The sequence below is a fragment of the Bombus terrestris genome, chromosome 13 (assembly GCF_910591885.1).
Source record: "Bombus terrestris chromosome 13, iyBomTerr1.2, whole genome shotgun sequence".
In the NCBI taxonomy this organism is placed as follows: Eukaryota; Metazoa; Arthropoda; class Insecta; order Hymenoptera; family Apidae; genus Bombus; species Bombus terrestris.
The window spans coordinates 6360842-6384010 of record NC_063281.1 but is presented as its reverse complement, the minus strand read 5'-3'; the positions used below and the strand labels follow the sequence as shown (position 1 = coordinate 6384010).

General features: G+C 35.9%; 1 protein-coding gene across 4 annotated transcripts in view; it reads right to left on the bottom strand.

The window, feature by feature from the left end:
* Nucleotides 1-512: 512 nt before the first annotated feature.
* LOC100646922 (receptor-type guanylate cyclase gcy-3) overlaps nucleotides 513-23169 on the bottom strand; it is a 39477-nt gene continuing 16820 nt past the window's right edge. For 2 of the 4 annotated variants that reach the window (XM_048411570.1, XM_048411572.1), the window contains exons 2-12: nucleotides 11818-11923; nucleotides 11478-11697; nucleotides 10498-10986; nucleotides 8170-9082; nucleotides 7496-7609; nucleotides 6254-6652; nucleotides 5339-5685; nucleotides 4721-5236; nucleotides 4181-4293; nucleotides 3878-4085; nucleotides 513-3784 (exon numbers count right to left, since the gene is read on the bottom strand). In XM_048411570.1, coding sequence (XP_048267527.1) covers nucleotides 3220-3784; nucleotides 3878-4085; nucleotides 4181-4293; nucleotides 4721-5236; nucleotides 5339-5685; nucleotides 6254-6652; nucleotides 7496-7609; nucleotides 8170-9082; nucleotides 10498-10986; nucleotides 11478-11697; nucleotides 11818-11908 — 3975 coding nt within the window. In that variant the 5' untranslated portion in view covers nucleotides 11909-11923 and the 3' untranslated portion in view covers nucleotides 513-3219. Of the gene's footprint in view, nucleotides 3785-3877; nucleotides 4086-4180; nucleotides 4294-4720; nucleotides 5237-5338; nucleotides 5686-6253; nucleotides 6653-7495; nucleotides 7610-8169; nucleotides 9083-10497; nucleotides 10987-11477; nucleotides 11698-11817; nucleotides 11924-15030; nucleotides 15050-18281; nucleotides 18400-23169 lie in introns of those variants that run through there. The other 2 variants (XM_048411571.1, XM_020866085.2) reach the window with 2 other exon arrangements.

Here is a 23169-nt window from a genome sequence, read left to right as displayed (position 1 = left end):
GAAGGTTGCCTGCGTGCAGGAATATTTTGGACGATATTTAATTGTCAATAACTAAAAAGCAAAGCCGAAAAGGCAATTTTTTATTTTTGATTTTCGTCTTATTTCGGCTTCACGAATCACCCCTTAAATTTTCTGACATAGTCAAACTCCCTGTATATTATTCAATGTTTATTTAATGATTATTTATTTAACATTAAGGTAACGAAATTCAGTAATTCATCGAAATTTTTTTGTCATTTTTTCTTCAAACATATATTTTATTGCTAGTATTACCGACAGCAATTACGTTCTTGTACAGAACGTATAATTAGATATTAAATATTAGCTAAATTTTCATTCTTGAATTATCTTATCTGAGAGAGAGGGTGTGGGGGGGGGGAGTCGAAATAACACAAAAGAAATAAATACCAAAATAGAGAATCGAATCGATTTCGCTGATCGAATCTCATGGATTTTACGAATTGTTTTAGGACGCTCAGGAATATATGGGTAAAAAAATAGAAATTGTAAAATCGTTTTCTATATAATTTAATTCAAGAAGGCATAATAAATATTTTCTCAAGGAATAACAGCATCTGTACAGAATAGTACTTTCATCGTTTGCAACAAATATAAAATTACAACTATACAATTCGAGAATAAATAACATCGTGATAATTTTATTATAGTAAACAATTTCTCTCGTGTAAAGATATTTAGGAAGGATTGCACTTTCCAAACCCGAGGCACTTGCTTCGTGTATACGGACTGAAAAGTTTGCAGTTTCTATTTTGTTCTTCTACTATGCTCTATGACGTAGAACAAAAGCTCTGCAACTTCCGTCAAAACGAGCGTCCCGTTATAATATTTATATAATCGTCTAATCTATGCCCGATATAAAAAAAGAGAAAAGAATAAAAGAGAAATTTATCACCACTAAGTACTATGATAAGCGTGTTTGACGTGATGTAACGATGTAACATGCAACGTGATTGATTCTTGTTTCATTTTTCCGTCAACGTTTCGATAGTGGCGAAAACTGGATATACGAACGAATAATAAAAAATTTCGTGCGTAGTATAAGAATCTTATGACTTGATGAAATGAACGATACGAAGCAACTAAAAATTGGAATTAGAGTGAAAGATTAAAAATACTTTGTGTGTTGATTTCTTCAGTCATTTCTGGTAACAGAACTCAACTTGATAATATAGCGATGGTTTATAACATTTATATACTATCGCATGATGCCTGGATTTTAGTCGAATTTAAGCGTTAGGAACATATTCTTTGGATATGTAAGAAAGCAAAAATGCTGTTAAAAAGTGGTCGATATCAAAACTAAAAAATATAGTATGATCCTTCGACTAACCTAAGGTAATCGAAGAACGAGCATGATGACGAACTTTCTAATAAATACAAAAATAAATATAATATTTCATTAATAAAGAAATATCCTACACACCGTAGTGTAACAACGTGTAACAAAGGATAATATCATTTTTGGTCGCACTTTATTAAAATTCAAGCAACCTGTATACGTCTGTGCACGTTAGGATGATCAATAAGATATTCTTAAGAAGATTCGATTAAAATTTCTCTTGAAAATTGCGACGAAGTCTTAGAGAATTCTTATGACATCTCAATGTCAATTGTTTTAAGTTCTTGTTAAAACTTTCGTCTTTCATTTGTCAACCATACGCGTAATCGATCGTATCAATATAATATTAACATATATTTCTAACAATTTGTTTCTACTAGACATTTAATGTTATTGCACCTAAATAACAGGAAATTTCACCCGTCTCGAGCTACATTATCTTATAACGCTAATCGCGTTAAACACTAAAATAAATTGCTTCGACAAGATGAAGCACGCGGTCAGAGGAATTCAATATATGTATATATGAAATATATTTTACAAAAAATGAAGTCTCGATCAAAGTATCTTGGCTTAAATCAATAAATAGTTTTACTAATTGTAATACCATGTATAATAATAGTAACTATTCCACTTGCTTTCCTAGCGAGGATCGAGTGTTATTCATAGTATCAAGTAATTATACTGCAGTCACTTTTCTCGACTCAAATCGACGAATATATTGCATAAAAGATAGGTCAAAAAATATATATGTATACTTGGAACGCAAAGAGACATACCGGTCCCTTTCCCTCGTTTTCTTCTTCTAATTTCATATTATTCTTTTCTCGAACGTATTCGCATAAAGAAGAAAAAATACGTTTTTATTTTTATATAAATGTCATGGTTGCATGCGTGAACGTTTAATGTTCCATCGTGTAAAATATTGCTCTGGTTTTCTTCGATTTTGTCCTCCAAAAATGCGCCAACTTCGTCATGAAGTATTTAAACATCGACACGATTGCTTGGAAAGATATGCAGTCTGTTTCGAAGGAAATCGTACAAAGTCCTACATATCTCGAGTATCGAGAATGTTTGGACAGGAAAATGCTGCTTACGAAACACTTTACATAAATACGATACTGTATCCGTTTATCTGTCGCTCTCCTTTCGATTATCGTTAAATACAACGTATCTAACCGAAGCAGCCTATCGCTTTTTTCGTTTATTTCTTACTCGGCGCGAAAACAATGGAAATTTCTACTTTCAATAATGAAATACTCCGCTCGATGTTATATTCGATTATTAAAATATCTTTACTGTGGAAGCAAATAGAGATATTCTAGGAGCTTACTTTCAATTTTTTACGAATATATGTGGGAATACAGGTAACCATGTTTCGATCTTTTCAGAAATCCTCGACATTGTCGCGTTAACTGTTCGGTAACTTAATTTTTCTATTACATCAGTCTCAAATGTAGTTTGAACGAAAATAGTTGTCTACCAAAAGATCATACCGGTATTTTCGCTCGCTCCAACTGATCGTTTCTCGTCTTTGTAACTGGAACCTACGGTAAATTTCATACACCATAACTAAATCGGCAGGATTTTAATCTCCAGTTAATCAAACGACCTATACAATTGGGCATCTCTCCGACTCTAAAATAAGGTTCGAATAAACCACACATTCACCATCGCGAAAAGCATACTGTTCGTTCGGAAGCACACGCCTGTTTCGATTCAAACAACAATGGCCACAAACTGATTTACACGCTCGTTTTCCTATATGATATCTTCGCATATTTTCCGAGTACGCCCTCGGCGCGCCTATAGAAGTGCATCATCGATTTCTGTCGTGAAATCGCGTGCTTCCTTTCCTGTCAAAGAATCGACACGTGCTCCAATTTCCTATTCTCTGACAGCATATCTACCCTCTCCTTCGCTTGAACATTGCCGCCGTTTTTATGATCGAGATTGTTCGACATTCCTGGCTGTATGTTGACGTACCTGTGCGCCGGTTCGTCCTTTCGTTTGAAATTTTGTAAAATCATCGGCGGACCCGACGAAGTCTCGTCGGAATTCGATAACAGAGGCCTGCTACTCTCTACATCGGAAAGTCCAGTGCCTAATAACGAGTCTTGATTTAATTTGTCGTCGTGACCACTGATGTCCAACAAAGGCGGGCTGGATATAGCCACGGGAGTGGATGTCGACGTGGATGATCTAGTCGTAAAGCTTTCAGGTGGCCAGGACAACGAAAACTTTCTGATGTTCTCGTTTAACTGTATCTCTAGTTGTCCAGTGTGCTCGATTTGCACGCTGGCCAAAGGAACGTCTAAACACGGCGATAGAATTCGGGGATTCGTTGCTAAAAAGTCGACGATCTCTGGAGCTGTTGGCCTCTTTGTGTGGTCCGTTCTCCAGCAAGAGTACATCAAATTTTCTCTGTGAAATAGGAAAATAGTGCGAATGTTTAATTATTAAAATTCGATAAAGGCTGAGTATGATGCGACTAAAGAATGAATAGATTGATCTTACAATTGTAATTTGACTCCTTTCGGAACTCTCAACGAGTTCCCATTCTTGACGTAAGTGAGTACCTCGTTATTGCTCATCCCTTGGAAGGGGAAGCTACCAAACGTGATGATTTCATAAAGAAGGACGCCATAGGACCAAACGTCCGAAGATGGAGTGAAGATTCCAAGGCCCAGGGACTCTGGTGCCATCCATCTTACTGGCAGCATGCCTAAAACGAGAATCGTTCGTTTGTTAATCAGCATTCGCGAAATCGAAGCCAGTGAATTTTTCTGGTAGATTATAATAAAATCGATATAGTTATACCTCTTCGATTAAATTTGTAATAGTCGTTCTCGTACATAGGTCTCGTCATACCGAAGTCGCCAAGTTTGACGATGCGTTGAGCATTTACCAGGCAATTACGAGAAGCAATGTCTCTGAAAAAGTAAAATTAATCCGTGACATCAAAGCAAAGATAATTATCGTGTTGATAATTGCACTCTCTGGCAGCCACGATAAATCGAAGTGTCTGCACACGATACACGATCATTACATTTTATTTTCAGTAAGTATGCGTGCGTTGTGAATATAAAATCATTAGTTATTAGTAGCGCGAATTTGAAAAAGATATGCGTTTATATAAGCGAATATTAAAAAAGATAGGATCATATATGAAAGAGGTAATTCTGAAATTTAAAATGATACATCAGAAATGTTTATCGAAAAGAGAGATTTAGAATATTGATACAACAAAGTCGACCGTTTCATATATTACCCAGTTATTAAGACTGTTTACAATTTTTAGTAGATGATGTTTTACTTGTTTTAATCATTTATCTTAGAAAGTTAAAGTTTTCAACGTACCTGTGAACATACTTCAATTGAGCCAAATAACTGAGAGCCCTACCCACGTCCAGTGCCATCGCAGTTAGTTTTTTATTAGAAATCTCATCCGAATCTTCGTAATTCTGATCGTTCACGAGGTGTCTTCTGGCGAGAAGATACGTCTTTAGATCGCCATAAAGCATGAACTCCATAACGGTTAAAACCGGCTCGCTCTTAATGCATACGCCCAATAGTTTGATTATGTTCTTATGCTCGAATCTTTTCATTACTTCTACCTCGCTGAGGAAGTCTAACTTCTCTTCGGTAGAGCTTCCGAGCTTTAGAGTTTTCACAGCAACGGCCAGCCAACCTTTTTCTGGGAATAACGCCTCACCACCATAAACCGTTCCAAACGCACCCTCGCCCAATTTTCGATTGATAACCACCCTGTCCCGAGGTATCTCCCATTTATCTAAGTCGGACGTGTCCGCGTGAGCAAAGTCTAGACCTAGAGACTGGATGTACTTTTCGTGCAGACGCACTTTCTTTTCGTACCTGTTAAAAAGGAGATTAGGATAAATGGATGCATTAAAATTCACAGTCTAGATTACGTATATTACAATATATTATAATACGTGAAATTTGTTGATTGCTTACTTTCTCTTGATGACAATGAAACCAATGATCACCAGTATCCCCAGTAAACCAAATCCAAGGAAATTGACGATCACAAACGCGACTTCACACGATACGTTCACGAAATCTGCAAAGCCCGCGATGACGCATCGTTGAGGTGGTTCCGAGCCATCATCTGGCATACTATTTGATAACCAAACCAAAGCTGAGACGTTTAAGTCCAATGTACCACCCACGACTTCGTGCTTTGTCTCCGATACGTTAGGATAGAAGTTACCGACTAGATTAGTTTTGTTATTGACGAACTGAACGATGTTGATGACAGAGTATCTCGAAGGACCACCGAAGAATTTGATTCTTCCAGACACCTATACGGCAATTTAATGGTAAACTAATGGTAATAAATTTTCTGATATAATATATGAAGAGAATAATACTTTCGTGATCGAAATATTGCCAGGACATTCTTGTATAGTTATTATTAGTGGAATTCTACGGAAGATATGGATTATCGGCATCTTTTGCATAATAGTAACTGAATTAGTAATACAAGAAGAGACATAATGCAAGGCAATTTTGCAAATTACGCGCCAGTTTATTTTCCCGTTTTGTGTAAAAGAAAATACTGTAAAATTACGACTTTTCAATTCGCTAACATCACTACTCGGTAAATATTTTATTTTCTTTTATTTTCTCTTTAAATCTCTGCTCTCGCCGTTGCAAAATTCTACTTTAGCGTCGCAACGAAAACCTGATAAAGTCGAAAATTAATTTCAGCTGATCCGATTTTAAATGAGACGACGCATGAAAAAGTAGATACTTCCTAAATGCGGGTACTGTTATATTTGAAAGATCGGCAATACGATCGATATACTCTCAACTGTTACAATTATTTACAACTATTTGTTATAAATATTACAATTATTTTCTACGTACCCCATAGAAATCCGTTTCACCGATGATGTCCGTCATCCGATTGATAGTCTGCTCGCTATGAAGGTCAAAAACGTAACTTTGATTTTCGCGGAGAAGCCGATCCATTGCGTAAGCGTACGTCCACATGGCATCGTACGCGAAACCAGCGTAATTCGATGGTGGTTGTTGCTGGTTAAGACAAGACTTCTCGTAATTATCGCGCCACTGGCGCACCGTTATTCCTTCCTGCATAATTTCATTGTCAGGGGCAAAATATGCATGAGAGAGACCAAGATAGCCGTTTATCGCTTTAAACATTTGTGCCGAGGTACAAGGCACTTGTTCTTCGTTCTCCTTATTGAATCGGTCCGTATCGTACCATTCTGGTCGAAGCCAAAGAGGCAGAAACCACACGTAGCCCTTCAATTCCAAAGTATCGAGTTAAAATTATGGAATTGAGATTTTCTTGATGATTCGATCGTTTTCATAGACACTCAGAGAGGGTGAGATATTGTAGCCTTTGTTTTCTATTTCGATGGTGCCGTAGCTTGCAATAGTTTAGACTGTATATTTAGATCGAACAATTTCTAGAAATTTGATATGATTTGATCGTTTTCTCAGACATTCAGAACGAGAATAGGAAAAAAAACATGGAATTTGGAAATTGTATAAAATGACACGCGTCACGGCCACACAAGTAAAGTAAAAGGTAAAGTTTGTGACTGATAGAAAAGAGCTTAAGAATAGTGACGAAACAACAATTGTATTAGATATAACGTGTCAATTTATTCAAATTGTCGTTTTCTATAATCGTCTCTAACGGTAAAATCGTTGTCGGTTTACGATTTACGTTACGATATTTTATGATAGTACAAATTGTTCAATAGGTTGAGCTTGAAATCTGTCTATTTGCTATGCATAGAGATTAACGAGAAACCAATTAGAGATATGAAATACGTGTATGTGTTTAGAATGGCTATCTTTCCTGATTAATTGTTATCATAAAGAAATTGTCGAATTTGTGTGTATGTGATTTTGATAAAATTCTTGCGTTAACTTTATGCTACTATTATCAAAACGCTGTTTCAATAAACAAAGTCAGATAGAAGGAACGAAAATACATATCTACAAAACTAACGATAAATGTACGACGAACTATATACTACTTTACAGCATAAAGTGTATACGAAACTGATCGAATGTATACCAAATATTTTAAAATTATGTCAAACAAGTTTTAGTTATGACTTTTCATAAAATTACCTGGACAGCTGTCATCTCTAATCTGTACGCTTCGCACATTACTTGTCTGGCCACTTGATCATAAACATCGGCGATGATGATCTTTGCCTTCTTCTGCTTCAGATCTTGCAAATACTGCGAAATGATAACATTCTTAATAACTCTATCAAACTTAATTTGTTGCCTATCATAAAAGCAGTATACTAATTAATGATTTTTATCTTTAAAAAAACCAAAATCCTCTCCTTGAATATGTCCAGCGAATGATAAGAACTAGATTATAACTTTACTAACATTCAGCCATTAAATTTTTGCTATTCTGTTCATCATTAGCGTAATCGATGCTTATTAAAATTCGTTTTCGATAAGAAAACCAAGGACAAAAGACAAAAAAAAATTATCGTCTCAATAAATTTACAAATGTTGCTCAATGTCCTCTAAGGCTAACCTTCTATCTTAGTCGTACGAATAGATAATTTTACCCATCATTATCATAATAGCATATGAATATGCATGCACAGTTATTTTCCATTAGTTTTATACGTCTAATCCTTTACCATATACCATATCACTGCGGTTTATTCGTCAAAATGTGTAATTAATTGTGTAAATAATCGAATACTTTATTTTATAGCGATATAGCGACAACCTTCGTGATTGAAGGATTCCAAATTGAAAAAGAAAAGAATGGTTACCTTAGTCATCACAACTGCCTCTCGTTCCCTTGGAAACTTTGCATTCGCCACAAATGCAATTCCATTGTCCCTAAGTATATCTTGCATATAAGATATATACTCCGTATACTTTTGTCCATCCTCCGTCAACGAAGCTACTCTCTTCCAGCCCAGTTTCTTCAATAGTTGCAAATAAACGTGCTTATACTGCTTGTTCTCGCCGATAGTCCGAAAGAAGTAAGGATATTTGGTACGATCGTTAAAGCTCGATCCTTCGGCGCTATAACTGATGATCGCTGTTCTGTAATGCTTCGAAACACCAACCAAAGGTTCGACCGTTTCCGAGCAAGCGGGTCCCAAGACACCAATCAGCTTATCATACTGATTGAGCACTATGTAATCGATGAACGATCTCATTACCATATCCGACTTACATTGACCATCGCTAGCTAACATTTTAAAATCGTAATTTGCGAGGACCGTATTATTCATATTGATCGCCTCCTTCGCCATTCTGGCTGCGATTAATATCGATTTCCCCGAATAGAAAGCTTCGTTCATAGGAAATATCCCACCAACGTATAGAATATTCTTGTCGGCGGTATTCGGCATCCATTCTTTGAGAGTATAGTTCAGATTGTCCTTTAGCCAGTCACACGCGATTTGTTCTTCGTGGACGGTTTCAGAAAAATTATTGTGTCGATAAATCAGATCTTCGTACATTTCCCGTGTGAATTTCGCGTGACTAATCGCTTCGAATGCCAATTTCGCGGCGTACTCGAGTTTACTCCAGACTAGCTTGGTTAACCTGTTGGATTCGTATTTGCATTCGATTTCTAATTTCGTCGTGCCACAACGGCCGAATTCGACAGTGACAAAGTCTCTCTCGTTTGGTACCACGCTGCTTGGCGTCCAATGCAAAAAGACCAGAGATCTGAAAAATGAGAATACGCCTTCTTGTACGCGATCAAATACGAAACAAGACGTAAAATGGAGACGCGTGTTTTTCGAGACGATCAAATAAAAGCAGGACAACGATGTCTGCAACGGTTGGTCGATAATAAAAGAAACGTAAAATGTTTGCGCGTACAACATGTTTTCGGCGTCTGATTCTATTTTGAGGCGACGTTTATTGCGCGACACGGTCATCGAGGAAATAATATTGACCTCGAGTAAACACGAATTTTCGATCAGCTGAACGTTTCGTTCGACAACGATAACGAAACGGGCTCGATGAAATTTTCCTTGTGTAGGAAATTAAATATACACAAACACCGCATATCGTGAAAGAATTATGGAAATTCAAGGTGCCACAGGTTTTTTTTCCACAATCGTCTTGGCACGAGCAAAAGTAAAAAAAGAAATCTTGGACGATAATCGGTTAGATTTTTCGTTCAATAAAGCGTAAAAACGCATTGTACGCATTGTACAAACGAATATGTGTGACTAGTCCGCCTTGGAAGTATTACGCGTTTTTATATATACAATACATACATATATATTCTTGGTCTGATAAAGTTTTTAATTTACAGTAAAACCGCAAATAAAAAGCTCGATATCTAACGATCTTGAAGCTAAAAAATTAATTTTCCTCGATTTGTTCATCGTTGTTAATGTTCGTTTAACGTTTAATTCGGGCAAAAGATCAATTCGATATTATTTCGTATTTTTGTTGCAACTTTTCAATAAAACATTTACGAAATTGTATTTATATTATATCTTTTCCTCATCGTTAATCGTAAAACGCAAAATCTTATGCAAAATACCTGTGTTGTGCTTCGGATACAGTGTTACGCAATGGTCTCAGGTCATCAACGTTATAATAGAAATTAAGTATACTTTTAGAAAATGTTTCTAGGTAGTATTATATGGTAATAAAGATTTGCGTACTACCTCTCTACTATTTCTCACTTATTAACGTTAGAAACGTTGCAATAAATAGATCACTGATTCAAGCTAACTCAAGTGTGATAAACCATGTGTGAGATCACTTAAAATGTATGATATCAATTAGAAGGGGAAAGAAAGTTAAAAACGAAGTCAAGCTTTTATAATATCAAAAATAAAATGGCCAAAGGTACGGAATTTATTACGTTATTCGGCATTAAAATATAAATCATTAATAGTAGTAATTAATTGAAATTAGTCTCGAGATAATAACTCATCTATACCTCTAAGGTAATATCAAATTGAAAATAATATCAAGCACTTTCCAGTCATTCGTAAAAACAAAACGTTTCCGTTCGATAGTCCAAGACTTTTGCGCGACACTGTATCTCCGTAAAAATAAAAGTTCCGACTGGGACCAGCCGCAACGTTCATTCATTGAGAAATGTGCCAAATAAATACCTATCATGCGTTACATTTCGCATAAGCAACAGCTCCTTGGTCAAAGTTTCGGTCACGTATTTCAAGTTCGGCCCTACCCAGGCCACTTTGACGTATAACTTCAACTGGTCGATGTGATCCTTGACAAAGCCAGTAATGTTGCCGTAACTGGTCAGTAATAGAGCGCATGGTTTCCCCTGACACCACTCGGGAATGTACAATCCATCTTGACAAAACGATTGCTGGCAGTAGTCAGCCTTGGTGGCTGGATTTATAGTGAAATTTCGAATGTTGTCCAACGTGAACTCGTCCACATCGAAACGTGCGGCTGTTTCACGTTTAGTGAAGATTATCCAACTGTCGCCAGGTCTCGATAACGCAACGGGAACGAACCAACCGAAATGACCCGGCGGAGCAATGGATCCGCATTCCTTCACGTCGAGTGAATTTTGCAACGACATCGTGTCCAGATGTGTCGGAATCCACACCTCCATGTTCACCATTGGAACTCTGTTCGAAGAAATTAATGATTTGTCAATGTCACACTGTTTCTCTTTGAATCTCTCTTGGGATTGGAATTCGAATCTCTTGAAATTTCCTTGTAAAATTATAGTTGCTCATGCATTCGAACACTTATCTCAAATTTTAAACTTTCTCTATATTTATCAGATGACATATGTAGTGACTCTTCGGTTTTCGATCGATACTTTTGATAATTGCTCTTTGTTCCGACGTTTCATGATCGTTTCAGTTCACTTCTTCAGGGAAGAAACTGTGTCAGCGAAACTGAAGAAGCGATATGGAATCTCTTCGAGGAAGAAATTTTTAGCGAAGTTGAAAGACTATACTGGAATGTTCTCGAAAATTCGAAGCGAAGTGTACCTATCAAAGACACGATGGAAACCCGAAAAATCACAGATATGTCAACTTCTTGAAATTGTAAATAAATCTTTGTTTTAAAGATAAGTATCTATAGTACAAGAGTAAACAGTATATCTTACTGATTATTGAACGTTATATCGCCAGACAATCTATCGAAAGTGTCGTTCGGCATGAACTTGTCTTCCACTTCAAAGATAGACACACCCGAATAGCCAAGTACCTCGGTCAAGAAAATTTTCATGATTATCGTGGCCAACCTGTGGGTGACTCTTTCAGACACTTCGAAGTTAAGATTCAATGGTTGTCCATCCATGTGAATCAATCTCTTTGGATTGTCTTCTGTCAAAATAGTAATCCTCTAATTAAATTCTTATAGCGGTTATAAGTCGCGGTTGTGAAGCGCGATCAAGGAGAAAGGGTTCGTAAGTGGTCAGACAAAACGTTTAGGCTAAAATTTACCTTCGCGCGTTACCAAACAACGATTCGAGACGACGATCTTCATGGTGGTCATGAAGACCAACATGGTCAATAGAGATCCAATCCTCAACATTATGATTTTCTCCTCCTGTAACAAACGAATAATCCATTGTTATTTTAAACACTTATACCGAGCTTCGCGAAATTTTATTATTTATTTTACATTCTCTTTTGACGAATTTCTTATGTTTCCTCAACTATCTAGGAAAGCCTTCAATTCCACAAAATAATATTTAAAAGATAGAAATAATCAATTATCGGGAAAATTAATTTTATTCACTATGAAACATCCGCTTCTTCGTAATCGTTTTATTTTTGTAGAAGTTCATGTTGTACAAGACAGTCTTTCCATAATATGACTAACAATTACGCCAATGGCAGTGTATCACCTCCCAAATTAATCACGAAGATAAAGAAGCGACATAAATATAAATAAATATACGTATAACCAAATATTCGAAGACTTCCTAACGCCTAAAGCTTTTACGAAACGTACCATCGACACATACGTACGTGTACATACATATATTAAAGACAAATCACGTTAATACAAAAGTCTCTCTAGCTAAATTATCGATGATTCTTGAGTAAGTATAGTGACGTTTCTCGCTGTCCGGTTACCAAAAAGAGTCACCGACTATGGACTTTCCGAACATTCAAATTATCGTGCCGAGGTCTTTATCGAGCTCTCAGCCCAGCCATAAATACGTCGCAGAATTTTATGTATTTCTGTTTCTATGAACATAACTAAAGAAATGTAATTTGAATAAAAATTTGTTTCATTTATCAAATGTTACAGTAAATACTCTACTCTGGATATTTTATGTACTTTTGCATATTATATGCAAGGTGTGCGTTTTTGCTTCATAAATGCATAAAAATCCGCAATCTAGTCATAAATTATAGTAAGACTAAATATCAGTGAGCTGTCTGCCGTCGCATCGTCTCGGAAATGCGACACCGCTAACATATTCCATTCAAATCACGTATATTTGATATTAAGAAATGTAATCGAAGTCAACTTGAAGCCATAAATGTGCATTTCCATAACCAAAAAATACACATATACATGTATACATGTAATAGAATTGTGTTGATTTTTCGGTTTTGTACATGAATATTTATTAATACATTGCACATATATGTCTAAATATAACAAAATAAATTAACTGTTCTAGTCAAACTTAAGTAGGACAACGACAAAAGCATCTGCCATACCAAGGTAGATAAGAATTTGACAAAGTATGACGCGCATTCCGCGATTCAATGGACGTTCTCTAGTAGGATATAATAAGATTCAGACTGAGTCTCGTAGGTTACAGTCCAGTTAACAATGCAACGGCTTGAGTATAAATAGCAACGACGTACAGTGGCAGTGATCCTACGTCAACCGAGGAACACACTCCCGTTCATAAGTATTAAGCCACCTGCTGACTTCATGTTGTGTCAATTCATCTAACGTATCACAGCAACATTTAACCTATCGGAATTCTGTATTCATGCAAAGTTACGACGTATCATGTACGTAGGAAAAATTTGCTAAAGATGTTTGCAAGGCTTAATATAGCAAGTTGTAATAATTAAAATACATTGGCTTCTCTTCCACAGTTTTTCAAATCCTATCGAATAATAATACGAATGCTGAAATTGATGAAAATAGTTATCGAAAGACACGACACATATAAGAAAAGATTCAATTTAATACTAAATTTACGAGCTCGTCGTTGTAATATCGTCTAACGTCTCAGACAAAATATTAATTCTTGGAGGTTTTGATCATTTCCTAATACTTCTTCGAGTTACTTAAATAGTCGAATGTTCATATGTAGAATTGAATCATCGCGATTAATTATAATATTGAATACGAATAGGAAATTTTAGTGGACTCTGCTTATAACAAACTTTATAGTTCACTTTACAGAAATTATTAACTTTTGCGTGTATAATCTGGAAGATAAGCGTCCTTCGCTATTAGAAACCAAATCGTATAATTATGAAGTTTCGTCTCTTCGGACTCTTTCGTGACCGCGTTTGTTTACAATAATGAGCTTAGCAGAAACGCGCGCGTCGCGTTGCCAAGACATCGACGAAGGTGACAAGAAGCAATGATCGCCACGTGCTATTCTTAGCCATCGCTCGGGCGCTTTGACTTTTCAACTCGTGGGCGAATGAACTGCGCCGTTTCTTCTTCTTCTGATCGTCACACGCCATTCTTGATTTCCACCTCGGTCACTTTTATTTTCGATTCGAACTTCTTCGAAGAACTAGGTCGACTGCATAGCTTCCGTGGAAAATCATGTTTCCGTGGAAAATCATGTTTCCGTGACTAACTTGTTGTTCAAACGATACACATATATCGTTGAAACTGTTCGGTGAAATGTAACTGTTCTTGGAACACAATGAGTTATGGCTCCGTTAAAGTATTGATCATTGATCGTTAATTATTGATTGATTTGTGTATTGAGTAAGCGCAGGTTTGATTCGACGGAATTCGTCGTCGTCTTTAAGATATCAACGATCGTGGATCTATCAGATTGGTTCGTAGATATCTGAAAGATTCTTTTCTTCTGTACAATTCTTTTGGTGTACAATTTATTTATCGGTGACGCTTTTAATGTATCGTAATGTAAACTGATATGCAATTATTATACTTGCTTTCATATTTGTTAACGCTATCGTCAGTTATGTATGTTCTAAAGACAAGAATTTGAAACATTTACTGTAGGATTTTTTTTTGTATTTTATGTGGAATTCTTGGCATTTTCCCAATCTTTCTTTTATAGATTATTCTTCAATTGCCTTTGGACTTTTATTCGACAGTTTGCTCAGCCAAATATGTTCTCTTACAAGATCAACATTTAGATCTCTGTATAGCAAATAGGATAATGTTATCTGAATAGATTGGTTGTTTCTTAAATACACTACTGAATCATCGGTTCTACTGCCACATTTAGTATAGTCAAACCGGCTAGCAGCGGAAACGATCAACACTTTAAATATGGAAAGAAGGCTAAAAAGGAAACACCCAGCAGACCTCACAAAGAATATAACCTAGCAAATGCGAGGATGGTACCCCGCTGGGGATAATCACCCACATCGCTAAAAAATTCATCCTAATGCCCAAGTGGATAAATTGAGAATGTAAAGAAATAAATAAAAAAAAAAAACATTTAGTATAATATTGTAAAAAATTACCATATATGTAGTATCGGGGCCAAAAGGCCTAAGGTATCGGCCGAATTGTAAACAAAGTACCGTTTAGCATCAATGTACCGTTGGGTCCTTTAAGTGGACAATTTTCGTGAAAAGGCTGCGTGACCTTGACCACGGGGGTTTCGGGATACCTATTCCGAAGAACGGGAAAAGGCAGAGTGTGCAGAGTGTGCAGAGTGTGCAGAGTGTGCAGAGCGTGCAGAGCGTGTAGAGCGGGCAGAGCGTGTAGAGTGTGGAGAGTGTGGAGAGCGTGTGGAGTGTGCGGAGTGGGCAGAGCTTGAGTTGGGAAGCAGAAAGCCGCATGCGAGAATAGAACGTAGAACAGCATTGTAATCATTTCGTCGTTCTGAATAACATATATTAAATCAAAACATATTTACTTGTCCTTTCTCTCTAAGACCCATTTGGATACTACATATATAGAACTTTGTCGCATATTACATTCCAAGTCACTCGTTTTCTCATATATGTATAAATAAACGTTGTACATAAGAAGAACACATCGATTTTTACATAGAATTAGAACGAAACTTTATAAAAAGCTTTATAACAGCTTCTCTCTTTACAACTAATTAAATTAAGATCACTTCAAACGACGATTTTATCAAAATATTAAAAAGTATAATTAGATTAAGGATAAGATCTATCTGAAGCGGATAAGAGTGAATTAAATACACGAGTCTTTAAGACTGGGCACATGCTTCGACAAATTAGAAGAAGTAGGAATTTTTCAGCGACTCTTGGCTGACGTTAGTCTTTGCAAATTGTTAGTACAATATTTAAATATTCAATGTGTCGTAGTACAGTCAATTTACGAGCAAGGACGACGTTGGTTCTTTTACTTTGTGCATCATGCAACTACTGTTTCATCCAGATAATCAAATGATTCGCGTGGTGAAAAACGAATGCGTATTTGTTGAAATAGGCAAATTCGTCAATGGCCTAAACGCTTACGGTGTTCATGCAAATTATATTTATATTCGTTAACTTTTTTCGAAAATCGCTCGACCATAAGCCAACTATAGAAAACAAATGTACGAAATGTTTGATCGACAAAGGAATATTGGCAAATCTTTCTTCGATATCGTTCATTAGATTAATCAATAAAATACTCGAGATTAAATATCCGTACGTGATTGTAAAAATAATTCGTATTCGTTTGTATAACCTACACGACTCAGTGAATAATCCTCGTAAATCTTAGAATCGATAAATCAAGCTGGATCATGTTTACTATTAATTACATGAATAATTTGCAATATGCTTCTGGTTTCTTTTATTGCATAGAAGCAATTCACGTACAATACTAATTGCACACATCTACCGATCTACGATAATAAATCATATGCAACTACATCGAGTATTTCTGTCCTTCTATCCTAGTTTTAACTGCGTACGTTTATCGATTTTCAGTTATTATTAGTAAACGAGACCCTGAATTGTGCGTGACGTAAAACAATTTCACCTTGTTCAGAGAAACCTGAGAACCCCACAATAGTGCGAGCTGCTATTAATTGACAAAAGGCAATCAAAAAATAAAACCTCAGGGACAAGATGAATGCATTTAGTATCAGCTAAAACAAAATATCGAGCTTTCCATTTACATCTTTAATAATTTATGCTGTACTTCTTCGCAGAAATCTTTTAGAAATTATGATTTAGGACTCCCAACGATACTATGCTAATCGGTCGAGTGACATCATTATTCAAATTTTCTGTAATTTACCCTAAAAATAAAAGTATTATCCTTTTTTGTTGAAATCTGGAAATTATAATTCAACACATCCAACGATTCGTTTTAATAAATAATCGAGGAACGTCATCATTTATATTTCGAGTAATTTGCATTCAAAACTAGTTCCTTCCGAAATCTCAACAATTCGCTAGGCTATTCTAGTATATCGAATATTGTAAAAATTTATATTTCCTGTAAATTATTCCAAGAACTAAAACAGTACCATGCTTCTTTATCAAGATTCCATGACAATTATCCTTCACGACACTCAGCGATTGGCTATGTTACCCATAACTGATCAATTGATACCATACAAAATTTGCATTTCATGTAATTTAATTCAAAAACGAAGGTAGTTAATATACTTCTTCATTGAAATGAGAAGAATTTTGAAAATTACGATTCACGACATCCAAATATTCTCTGCATCGATCAACCAAGTACACCACCATATTTATTTCGTGCACGCATTTACTATATCTAATTTAGAATGATTTGCTTCAAAACGAAATTAGTATACCTTTTTATCAAAATATCTTGGAAATTATAATTCAAGATATAACTAGCTCTATTAGTCGATTATATACATTTTTCATAATTTATTTCAGAAACAAAAGTAGTATTAAAGTTTTTAAAAAAGTAGTAGTAAAGATTCGCTATACTGCACTATACGTGCCATCATTTACATGGCGAGGTAACATGCACTAGAAATGAAAATAGTATACATGCTTCTTTGGAGATTACGATTTAGCACGTTCAATTATTTGCCACGTTAGTCATTAGAATTTCACCATCCAGAATAACTTATACACCCTCGATAACTGGGCTGAATCACGTATATATGTACTTGACAACGATACCACAATTTATCGGAACTAGCGCAGATATTTTCATCATCGTTACGTCACTCTTGTAGCCTATTATGAAGCAATGAAGAAGGAAAATACCAGTGTATCGACGCGGTATTTCCAAGTGGGCGATAAATGACGCAGGAGACGACGTTTCGTACGTAGCGAACCTTGCCCGCAATTTACTGCCATGGGAGAATTAATCCAAACCCGATCTATGACCCGATCGATGAATAAAACATTACGAGAGACTAGTCGAACGATAGAAATAATTCTTTTCTTTAATAATTAATTTCTTTATATTTTGCCCCGTCAACTATCCCTCTTGTTCGTCGTATTCTCGATGCGTGATATAGCGTAAAACAGCTGAAACGAGTAAGCCACTCGGATACGTACGTAGTATCGTCTATGTTCCACGACTCGTGATATATATCGAAGGTAAACATAATAACATTTGCTCTAGATTTTCCCATTAAAACGAACGCGTAGGAATAAAAGGCAAACGAACTCCGTTTGGTTGCGGAATTGAATACTTGGACGAGACTCGAGAAGAATTAATATCATTGATAATATTATATAGAATTGATAATATTTGTATTACAAGGTGGCGACTGTAATGAATGATTTTGACTCGATTGACTGTATGTTACCCTGTCATTGACTGTCTTTAACTTGGCGACTGTGCTGACTTGACTTCTGACTCCTTCTGTTCCTCGAACTGGTTTTAACTGTCACTGATGAGCTTTGACTGTTACTCGAATGCTACTGTGGAACAAGTGAAGTTCGTTCTCGTGTTATTACGGAGGAAAGCTCGGTGTAGTTATGCCCTTTGAACTAAGAACACGGATTCGTTGTTCACACTTTTCTTGAGGATACCGATCCACGATGCCCATTGGTTATAACCAAAGTCAATGAATGAAGATAGGAGGAAGAAGCCTCCTACCAACGTGGCTCATGGGTTTCCTTGTTCATGGGGAAAACCAGCTTTCCCGTTAGGTAAATACTCGCTTTTCCCGTTAGATAACTACCCGTTTTCTCCGTGATTTTTAAGAACGAATAATAAACCTAAGAACTGTCCTGAGAACCAGCCATAAACCGATTATACTTGCAGGAATAAAGATCTCGTTAAAAAGATTCTGTTTGTGGTCGTTCCTTAGGTTTGTTAAGGGTCTGTATAACGGTACGTGGGCCTATGAGGTATAGACGTAGATAATGAAGGACGTCGCACGGAAATTAAGCATTTTGTCTTAGAAAAGGTGAATACCGCTTTACTTTCTACCAACTTTGTAGCGTTCAAAGGCCATTAAATTTTGAGACGTAATAATAGTAGAATCTCGCAATTCGATATTAAGAGAAACGTCGCATAGAAATCAAAACGGGAGAAAGACAATCGTATATTTCAATTTTGGAGTTGTAAATTGCGACTCATTTACTCCTACAGTAAAATCTCGAATAAAAAGAGAAGATTCTTTGACGCCACTGGTCGTGCGAGGATACGTAAATACGTACGCAAATAAATAGATAAATGCGTTCATTAAGATTAGTATACAACCGCGCGATATGTAGAGTTAATTGAACGTACGGAAGAGGGAACGAAAGGAGAAAAAAGATGAAAACAGCATTTCACTCTTCTTCGTGCTTCGTTATAAATCGACGAAAAATACGAAAGATAAAAGCCGAGCGAAAAGAGGAAAATATTAAATGAGATTGTTTTCGATAACCATGAATTTCTCAAGCTCTAAAAACAACTCCAACAAATAGCGGAACTTTTAACGTACATCCGTGTCATCGAGACTCGCGCATTTTACGAGTTTAACTTCCCAGAAACGTCGTGCGCGTCACCCCTAGTATTGTATCAAGAAACATCAACTGAAAAACTGTTATAACGCAATAAATCACGCTGAATGTTTATCGCGGAGCTGAGAAATTTCACGGAAAGCCTCGAGAAACTGGGGGGGGGGGGGATTCTGAACTGTTGACCTTCTACTTTTTGATGGTGCGACGTCAACAATCGACTAGAGCGTTCGTTTAGCCTTGTTGCCACGCTGATAATATAGAAAAGCACATCCATGTAAAAAAGAAACACCAATGCATGCCAATGAATTCACAGGTGGCTAACATATATGTTGGACCGAACATGATCTCATTGTTTGACAAATTTCGGTTTGATAGGCAAAGCAAAATTGAAACGATGACCGGTTCCTATAGTAGATCTGGTGAATAAATCAGTCCAGACCTCTTCGTTTTTGTTCTTTTTTTTATAGAAATCCTTTTGGAAATATAAATTCTTTGACGTGATATATTATTATATTATATTATATTATATTATATTATATTATATTATATTATATTATATTATATTATATTATATTATATATTTATACATATATGTAAAATAATATGTGATATTAAAAATATTCTTAATCGATTGTCGTTACTATTACAATATGGAAATTGTATCTAGCAAGGAAAGTGATTAAATTTTTCTTTATAACATAATTCCCGAAAGAGAAATTAAATTACAAATAGCATATTTAACTTAATAAAAATAGTTATTAAGCCTGGCTTCAGGGACATCGTATTACAGTTACAATTGGGAAATTAATAGTAATTTAATTTAAAATTCAAGTGTCTTGGATGTAGTTAACACGTAAATCATGTTGTTATTCCGTTTAGCGACGAGAAACATCTCTAGCAATGAAACGTAATGTTTTTCATTTACTGTATGAATATTGAGTGACTTCTCTTTATACGTATGTACATCATCTGCAACTTTCATTGAATTTTCTCAAGAACGTAATACATTATTCATTAACGTCTCCTCACGTTATTTTGCCAATTATGATTTTTAAATCGAATGAAATCGCTGTATCATTGATATAAGACATATATTTAGTTAGACAAAATACACGATGCACCTTGTTCTTCAAAAAATATCATCATCATAACTCTGTCAATTACGTTGATTGTTCAGGAAATTTAGTCAACTTAATTAAGATCGGTATATCTATTAAAAATCCCCCCAAAATGGTATAATTCGATAATTTCGTCGGCGTTTTAACGTGTTACACACGCAATATTTTAACACTTCATAAAAACAAGAACACGAATACATCTACGTTCTAAATGAATTGTATCCCAGTTTCTTTTAGAAATAGAAAATTGACAAATTCTATTTAAGATTAAAAATCCCTCTTGATAGAATAGAAGAGTGAAACCGTAGAATAAACATAGAATATAAATCGTAGAAACATATAAATATATCTGTTATATTTTCTATCTAGCGCAGCCAGAAGTGCTATCATTTGTATATTGAACCAAAATAATCATTCTTCTGCATTTTATCTGCCCAGCCTACGAAATTTAAAGACGTACATATGTACTTCAACGAAAAACAGAAGTTTCAAAAGCTACTGCGGAAACTAATCGCGTAATGACGTCATTCATCAAATACCGTGTATGGAATCAGTTGAACGGTTTGATAAAGAGACGCGGGAGGCCAAGGGAGAGGAAAGTGAAAACAAGACAACCTTCTTATCAATGTTTTTCCTAACGGAAATGCAACGCCTCGCTCGTATTTATTACAACTGATAAACAACGTGAGCAATTAATATACGCGATGACGCAATTATTTTCGTACATCAACATTCTCGTCACAAATGCGATTCTGATTGTGAGTAGCTGCCGAACGTTTCTATCGGGGGTATTGTCGAAAGCGTTTTTGGAGAACCGGTCCGATCTTTGCTGTTGACGCTCACTGATATTGACATGGACACGATGACACGATAATGGTAATCTCTTCTATGAAAACAAGCGTCTGTCGATTCAATTACTAATCCTATTACCGAGTCATCGATGCGAATTGGCATGCGTCACGGTTAGTGATTGCGCGTTATTCGCATGATGAACTATGGAAATCATAGAATGGCCTTTCCAGATGGATCGTTGTCGTTCGTCGGAATCTACTTGAAATATTTTACCAGCCTCGGGACTCAAGCTACGCAAATTTCTATCTCTGCGTCTAGTCAAGTATAATAAATAATAATTAATCAGCGAGCAGATAGACGGATGACTTGCTCTCGTCGTCGAGGGAGGCCATTAGCGAGAAGTAGTTTCCCGCCCCGGGAAAGCCCCTCGAGGGCCTGCTGCATATTTAACGATGAATGATACGGTATTGGGATCACCGAATCCGCAACACATGGCCCCTTTTAGTACGTTTAATACCTTTTAGTAATAAACACATTGAGGTTCTTCCAGCGACAGGTCAAATTTCTCTTACATACGGATAAATGGAACAAGCTTCTTAAAAAAAAAGTTAGAGATTCAATGACAAAATCTCATAGAACATAACAGATGGCATAAGTGTCAAAGCAGATGTGAAGGAAGAAAAGTTACGAAATATCAATAAAACGACATCATATATTGTACGTATCTACTATTATATAAGAAGAAAGCTTTCCTCGAGCACTATTTAATTTACATAATTTTGCAATGATTAATCAGATAATAAATTAACCAACGAATACATGAATATATATTAAGAAGAATCAATTCTTTACTGTCAAGTGGATTTTTTTTCAAGTAACAATTAAATACAATCAAGATCGAAAACCGTATGACGATCGATAGGATCGAAGAGTAACAAGCGTTTTATAATCTACTTACGATCAATGAACGAAGGGAAGTCAACGAACCGGATACAGTTTACCATTATCGAGCAACAATACCTCATAAGATCAAACTCATGTACGCTGTTAAAATTCGTCGTAATGACACGTAATTATTCCTAAATGCATAATACTTGCACATGTGCGTATTTTCGTGTTATATAGATAAACATTTAATCATATCCATGAAAGTACGCACGAAACAACTCCACCGTCGTTGTTACTTGCCGTTGATTGACGTCATAATGACACTTGTTTGCTTTAACAGCCCGGTATAAGTACGTGTATGTGTACGCTAATCGATAACGATAAATAGCGGCACGGGCTGCCTGAAAATAGTCCCGGCGATTTCTCAATGAAGAGAGGCAATGGGCACATGTTTGATCGATGATCGGCCACACGTATGTACATAATGTAGGGACTATAATTGGGAGAGGAACCAGATAAGTATTTCTCAGACCATCTGTCAAATGCGCGATGTGTTGCCTTTGTTGGTGCGTCTGTAATCGACAGCTAATTTTATATTATACTTCTTCAAAATTTTTGTGAACTTCGGAACATATTTTTACAAGCTTCTTGCGAATTTTTAAACTATACTTTTAGGAATATCTCTGCGAATTTCATATTACGTCATTTTTAGAAAATTTTGGTATTTTAATTTCCGATGGCAATATGAAATAATTTGCTTGCGCAATTGCGAGAATTACATATTGTCACTCTATTGCTTGAAGAGATATATATTTATGCTGTTCTCAAGAGATAAATTATAATCCTAATCATATCACGGAGAGAAGCCGATTTAACAAAACAACGTAACTTCAATGAAAATTATCGTACAGCAAAAAGGAAAGATAGACGACGATCCGATATT